The sequence below is a fragment of the Staurois parvus genome, unplaced genomic scaffold (genome assembly GCF_062004578.1).
Source record: "Staurois parvus isolate SC_StPar_1 unplaced genomic scaffold, SC_StPar_1.0 ptg001150l, whole genome shotgun sequence".
In the NCBI taxonomy this organism is placed as follows: Eukaryota; Metazoa; Chordata; class Amphibia; order Anura; family Ranidae; genus Staurois; species Staurois parvus.
In genome coordinates this window covers 947,372-955,000 of record NW_028318946.1, presented here as the reverse complement: position 1 = coordinate 955,000, position 7,629 = coordinate 947,372, and the positions used below count along the sequence as shown (strand labels likewise).

At 47.5% G+C, this 7,629-nt stretch overlaps 1 protein-coding gene across 2 annotated transcripts in view; it reads left to right on the top strand.

The window, feature by feature from the left end:
- LOC149439169 (uncharacterized) overlaps positions 1-7,629 on the top strand; it is a 74,465-nt gene that overhangs the window by 2,282 nt on the left and 64,554 nt on the right. For both annotated transcript variants that reach the window (XM_089659354.1, XM_089659353.1), the window contains exon 2: positions 6,419-6,480. In XM_089659354.1, coding sequence (XP_089515480.1) covers positions 6,419-6,480 — 62 coding nt within the window. The remainder of the gene's footprint in view (positions 1-6,418; positions 6,481-7,629) is intronic.

Below are 7,629 nucleotides of genomic sequence, written 5' to 3'. Positions count from 1 at the left end.
TAGACTTTAGGTGGGTAGCCAGGGGGGCAGCAAAATTGGGGCTCAGCCCCTATGTAAAGAACCTGACCTTTTTAAAATTCAGACATTGAAGCCTAACTCCATGTTTACTATTTGCATCTCTAACAGAGAGTCCTGCTGGGAGCACTGTGTAAACTGTATGGAGCATCATGTGTTCTGGCAGCAGGATGGGGACTTTCCACCCCATTCCCAGCGCAAAATTCATCCATTCACAGGAAGCCTTGTATTTTATTTTATCTTCCTCTAACTGACTGAGGTGGGCGGATAACCTCACTATCTGTCCCCCCAATTTTGTATGTGTTGATAAAAGACAAAGGTTCCTGTGAATCGGTGTGATGATGAGAGGTCTTCAGCTATCCAGTTTCATATTTGTTCGCTGCCACCGGTAGAGTTCTTCCTAAAGGCGATTGCATATGTTAGGCAGTATATGGCATACTCCTGACCCCTGCATTATGTATGCTGTGTTGTACGACAGATTCTGGTTGCTCAGCAGTCACTGGTAATCCAGTTCTTCTGCATAGTAGACTGCCTGCAGGAATGCTTCATATTTTACAGATCAAGGTGCTGACGTTTTTTTTTATGTCTGTTAGAGTCTCACTTGTAGTGCAGCGATTAAAGCACATTTATTGAGTATATGTTTGTCAGGGATGCGGGTGTGACCAGAGGTGTGTGGACTGACACAGGGAAACGCAGGCTTCAGATATAGTAAATAATATAATTTATTGAGACTAACAATACAAACGCAGTGCAAAACTAAACATAAACACAGTGCAAACAAACTGAACCAAACCACCAAACAGATAATACAAGAGTAGTCAGGCAGGTCGGGTCGGTAGCAAACGGGCAAATGGAGTACCAGGAGCAGGTGGGAGAGTGGTCAGGACTAGCCGAGGTCAGTATAGGCAGAGTCAGGACAGAAGTAACAGGATCAGCAAACCAGGGCCAAGCAAACAGTACAACAAGGCACTGACTGCAGGTCTGGCCATCCCTTAAATACACCACCTGCAATCAGCCCCAGGTGGTGGCTAATTGCCGGAGTGAGCCTCTGGTTGTTGAGAGCACCCGCTGGCCAGCCCTGGTACTGCAGCCCACAAAGCAGGTGAGTCCCACCACTATTGGCGAGTCCATTCCTAACAATGTTACTGTGTACACAGGGAATAGGCAGGGCATTCTTGCAGCCATTGAGAAATACTGTGAGAGCTGTGATTGGTCACAGCTTGTCACATGGTACAAGGCTGTTGTGAATAGCCCTGTACCATGTGACCTCTGTGATCATTCACAGATTTCACACGTAGTAAGCAATGATGTCAGAAGTGACATCTTGCTTACTACTCTTCATGTGATCACTGATTGGCCAATCAGTGATCACATGATCGGGACCACACACAGAGGTCCCGTACAGCGACCAGTGTTCCGCTTTGTCTGGAGGACACAGCGGGCACTGGATCGCGGTGCCGCACGCTCCCATGGAGCGCGCACAGGCTAAAATGGCGGGTGCCGTTCATGAATGGCAACCCACCCCTGCACTGCTCCTGTCCGTCCGTTTATATACCGTATTTTTCGCTCCATAAGACGCACTTTTTTCCCCCAAAAAAAGGGGGGGAAATGTCAGTGCGTCTTATGGAGCGAATGTATAGCGGCCGGTATTCCATGTCCGCAGTCTCTGGTCATCCCCTGTACTGTGTCTGCAGTCTCTGGTCATCTCCTGTACTGTGTCCGCAGTCTCTGGTCATCTCCTGTACTGTGTCCGCAGTCTCTGGTCATCTCCTGTACTGTGTCCGCAGTCTCTGGTCATCTCCTGTACTGTGTCCGCAGTCTCTGGTCATCTCCTGTACTATGTCTGCAGTCTCTGGTCATCTCCTGTACTGTGTCCGCAGTCTCTGGTCATCTCCTGTACTGTCCGCAGTCTCTGGTCATCTCCTGCACTGTGTCCGCAGTCTCTGGTCATCTCCTGTATTGTGTCCGCAGTCTCTGGTCATCTCCTGTATTGTGTCCGCAGTCTCTGGTCATCTCCTGTACTGTGTCCGCAGTCTCTGGTCATCCCCTGTATTGTGTCCGCAGTCTCTGGTCATCCCCTGTACTGTGTCCGCAGTCTCTGGTCATCCCCTGTACTGTATCCGCAGTCTCTGGTCATCTCCTGTACTGTGTCCGCAGTCTCTGGTCATCTCCTGTACTGTGTCCGCAGTCTCTGGTCATCCCCTGTACTGTGTCCTCAGTCTCTGGTCATCTCCTGTACTGTGTCCGCAGTCTCTGGTCATCCCCTCTATTGTGTCCGCAGTCTCTGGTCATCCCCTGTACTGTGTCCTCAGTCTCTGGTCATCCCCTGTACTGTGTCCGCAGTCTCTGGTCATCTCCTGTACTGTGTCCGCAGTCTCTGGTCATCTCCTGTACTTTGTCCGCAGTCTCTGGTCATCTCCTGTACTGTGTCCGCAGTCTCTGGTCATCTCCTGTACCGTGTCTGTAGTCTCTGGTCATCTCCTGTACTGTGTCCGTAGTCTCTGGTCATCTCCTGTACTGTGTCCGCAGTCTCTGGTCATCTCCTGTACCGTGTCTGCAGTCTCTGGTCATCTCCTGTACTGTCCGCAGTCTCTGGTCATCTCCTGTACCGTGTCTGTAGTCTCTGGTCATCTCCTGTACTGTGTCTGCAGTCTCTGGTCATCTCCTGTACTATGTCCGCAGTCTCTGGTCATCCCTGTACTGTGTCCGCAGTCTCTGGTCATCTCCTGTACCGTGTCCGCAGTCTCTGGTCATCTCCTGTACTGTCCGCAGTCTCTGGTCATCTCCTGTACCGTGTCTGCAGTCTCTGGTCATCCCCTGTACTGTGTCTGAAGTCCATTGGTTCAGAATATTTTTTTTCTTGTTTTTCTCCTCTAAAACCTGGGTGCGTCTTATGGAGCGAAAAATACGGTACATGGGCCGGGCGGGAAGTGGTTAAGTGCCCAAGGCTGAACACCCCCAGGAAAAAAAATATCTACGGCCCTGGCTCAGCTGTTAGTAGCATTATAACAAAGTGGAAGCAAATGGGAACAACGGCAACTCAGCTATTATATTTTAATTGGTTTTGGATAGTGATCTATACATGTGAGGATTATCATGCATAATTAGGCAGCGCTTCTATGTTATAGTATCATTGGTGAAAGAATGGGTCGCTCTCAGGAGCTCAGTGACTCCAAGCGTGGTCCCGTGATAGGTGGTCACCTGTGCAATAAGTCCATCCGTGACATTTCCTGGCTACTAAATATTCCACGCTCAACTGTTAGTGGGATTATAACAAAGTGGAAGCAACTGGGAACAACAGCAACTCAGCCACCAAGTGGTAGGCCACGTCACATGACAGGGCGGGGTCAGCGCATGCTGAAGCGCACAGTGCGCAGAAGTCACCAACTGCCTGCAGAGTCAATAGCTAAAGACCTCCAAACTTGGTGTGGCCTTCAGATGAGCCCAACAACAGTGCGTAGAGAGCTTCATGGAATGGGTTTCCATGGCCGAGCAGCTGCTTCCAAGCCTTCCATCACCAAGTGCAATGCAAAGCGTGGTGTAAAGCACACCGCCACTGGACTTTAGAGCAGTGGAGATGTGCTCTGTGGAGTGACCAATCACGCTTCTCTGTCTGGAAATCCGATGGATGTGTCTGGGTTTGGCAGTTGCCAGGAGAACAGTACTTTGCTGACGGCATTGTGCCAAGTGTAAAGTTTGGTGGAGGGGGATTATGGTGTGGTGTTGTTTTTCAGGGGTTGGACTTGGCCCCCTAGTTCCAGTGAAGGGAATTTTTAAGGCATCAGCATACCAAGACATTTTGGACAATTTCACACTCCAAACATTGTGGGAAAAGTTTGGGGATGGCCCCTTCCTGTTCCAACATGACAAACAAGCAAAGTCCATAAAGACATGGAGGAGCCAGTTTGGGGTGGAGGAACTTGACTGGCCTGCACAGAGTCCTGACCTCAACCCCATAGAACACCTTTGGGATGAATTAGAGTGGAGACTGCGAGCCAGGCCTCCTCCCCCGACATCAGTGCCTGACCTGACAAATGTGCTTCTGGAAGAACGGTCCAACCCAGGGGCGGACTGACCATTTGGGAACTCGGGCACGGCCCCTTGAGATGCCCCTGGTACCTTTTTCATAGGCTTTTTTGAGTTTGGGCAAGGACACAGGGGCCCCATGATCCCCTATTGAGGGCCCGGAGTCAGTAGGGGGCCCCATGAGATGCCCCTGGTACCTTTCATAGGCTTTTTTGGGTGTGGTTTGAGTGTGGGTGAGGACACAGGGGCCCCATGATCCCCTATTGCCCGGGGGCCCCATGAGTTGTCAGTCCGCCCCTGGTCCAACCTTCCCATAGACACCCTCCTAAACCTTGTGGACGGCCTTCCCAGAAGAGTTGAAGCTGTTATAGCTGCAACGGGCGGGGCCAACCCAATACTGAACCCTACGGACTAAGACTGGGGGGCCATTAACCATTAGCCACCCGGCCAATGGGCGTTTGGCGGCTTCAGATGTGCCTCTTCATTCCGGGTGCACGCCATTTGGCGTGCTCCCGCACATGCGCCGTTTGCGGTAATGCAGAGCGGCGCAGCAGCGGGATCTGTCACGGGCCGTGCACCTCGGACACGGCCGATGACAGATCTGAGTACCGGCTCCCGCTGCTGGTACCATGTGACCTGCTGTGACCAATCACAGCAGGTCACATGACAGTTGTATACAATGGATGGCTTCATTCATGATGCCATCCATTGTATACTAGTGCCTAGCTGTGAATGGTCACAGCAGGTCACATGCACATGTCATGTGATTAGCTGTGACCAAATCACAGCTAAGCACAAAAAAAAAAAAAAAAAAAAAAGCTGAATGAATCGATTTCATTCAGGTAAATGCTTGCTTATAGCAAAGTAATTCTTTGCTATAAGCAAATTGTGTAAAAAAAAAAAAAAAATACTGATCACTTCCCCAAAGTAGTACAGTGTTACTATGGTAACATTGTACTACTTTGGTCATAGTAAAATATGAAAAAAAATCTTAAAAAAAAAAAAAAAAATGTGATAAAAAATTAAATATAATAAAAAATAAAAAAAAATTAAAAAAAAAAATATATATATATTTTTTTCATACTGTCACCAGTCAGTGTCCCTGTTAACCGCCATGCCAGTTATATGATGACGCTGTACTGCACTGGTGACAGTATGTAAAAAAAAAATAGTGAAAATAATTTTTTTAATTTTTTAATTTTCCGAAAAATTATGACATAAAAATACAACTTCAAAAAACTTGCCATGCCTCTTATGAAGTACGTCGGACTGTCTACTCTGCAAAAAGGGGTCATTTGGGGGATATCTGTACTGTCCTGACATTTGGGGGATATCTGTACTGTCCTGACATTTGGGGGATATCTGTACTGTTCTGACATTTGGGGATATCTGTACCGTCCTGACATTTGGGGGATATCTGTACTGTCCTGACATTTGGGGGATATCTGTACCGTTCTGACATTTGGGGGATATCTGTCCTGTCCTGACATTTGGGGGATATCTGTACCGTTCTGACATTTGGGGGATATCTGTCCTGTCCTGACATTTGGGGGATATCTGTACCGTTCTGACATTTGGGGGATATCTGTCCTGTCCTGACATTTGGGGGATATCTGTACTGTCCTGACATTTGGGGGATATCTGTACTATTCTGACATTTGGGGATATCTGTACTGTCCTGACATTTGGGGGATATCTGTACTGTTCTGACATTTGGGGGATATCTGTCCTGTCCTGACATTTGGGGGATATCTGTACTATTCTGACATTCTTGGACCTCAAGAAATTAGATTGGCTGTCAGTACTTCAGGATTGATCAATATTCAGATCTATACCATAGTTTGTGAACTCTATAACTTTCCTACAAACTAAAAAATACATCCTAATTTGGGTTATTTTCACCAAAGACATGTAGCAGAATACATCTCGGCCTAAATTTATGAAGAACAATTATTTATTTGTAAACTTTTATAACAGAAACAAAGAAAAATGTGTTTTTTTTTTCAAAATTTTTGGTCTTTTTTTGTTAATTTAGCAAAAAATAAAAACCCCAGCGGTGATTAAATACCACCAAAAGAAAGCTCAAGTTGTGTGAAGAAAATGATAAAATTTTAGTTTGGGTACAGTGTTGTATGACCGCGCAATTGTCATTCAAAGTGTGAGAGCGCTGAAACCTGAAAAATGGCCTGGGCAGGAGGGGGTAAAATTGCCCGGTATTGAAACGGTTAAAGTTCATGTGCGCGGGAAGGCAGGCGGCCAAATACATTTGACAATATAGTGTATTTCCTACCATTCTCTACTTCAACATGATTCTGTTAGGAGAATAACATGAACTTAATGCACTTTTGTACTTTTTGTTTCCCTTCCTGTTTCCCAGATCCACCCAAAAAACAGATTGTTCAACTTTAACATGCTTTGTCTTCCTGCTAATTACAAAAGGTAAGTCTATAATGGAGAAATTCCTTTGTCAATGGAGTAAAAGCTGACTGGTTGATTTACTTGTTGAGTGAATTTGTATAATGTCCTTTTTCACAATTTTGAGTGCCTTTATGCACCTGTTTTTTGTGTGTTGAGGAGCTTTACATTAAAGTGCCACTAAACCCACATCATCAAAAACTATCCCTAAATGCTGTATTACAGGCTGTTCATGTTCACTCAGTCACTATGAGATTCGTATTCTGTATTCTGCAAAAAAACCTGGTTGATCTTGTTGCTCTCATTTTCCCAATTCTGTTCATGTCCCCAAATTCAGCTAGGGGTTTTGCAGCTGTGGTGGCAACTCTGCACATGCTCAGTTTTCAGTGAGTTTCTAGGCTGAGCATTTCTTCCCTATCATATCTGAGCAGCCCATGTGACTATAGAGTCAGAGGCGTCCCTAGGGTTGGTGTCACCCAGTGCGGTAACACTTGGTGACACCCCCTCTGACAATCATCGACGAATGGATCGGATCTGCGGATTGAGCATAAAGGATCGGAGTCCGATCCATTATGCTCCCCAATCCGCAGATCCCATCCATCCTGCGGGGGTTGTCGGCATGCAACCTATACGGGGTGACACCGGACCCGCTCCACGAAAAGGTAAGTTGTAAAGATAGCTGACGATCCCCGTAGGATGGATGGGATCTGCGGACTGGGGAGCATAATGGATCGGACTCCGATCCTCTATGCTCAATCCGCAGATCCGAATCATCCTGCGGGGATCGTCGGCTTTCTTTACAACTTACCTTTTCGTGGAGCGGGTCCGGTGTCACCCCGTATAGGTTGCATGCTGACGATCCCCGCAGGATGATTCGGATCTGCGGATTGAGCATAGAGGATCGGAGTCCGATCCATTATGCTCCCCAATCCGGAGATCCGATCCATCCTGCGGGGATCATCGGCATGCAACCTATACGGGGTGACACCGGACCCGCTCCACGAAAAGGTAAGTTGTAAAGAAAGCCGACGATCCCCGCAGGATGGATGGAATCTCCGGATTGGGGAGCATAATGAATCGGACTCCGATCCATTATGCTCAATCCGCAGATCCGATCCATCCTTCGGGGATCATCGGCATGCAACTTATACGGGGTGACTCCAGACCCGCTGC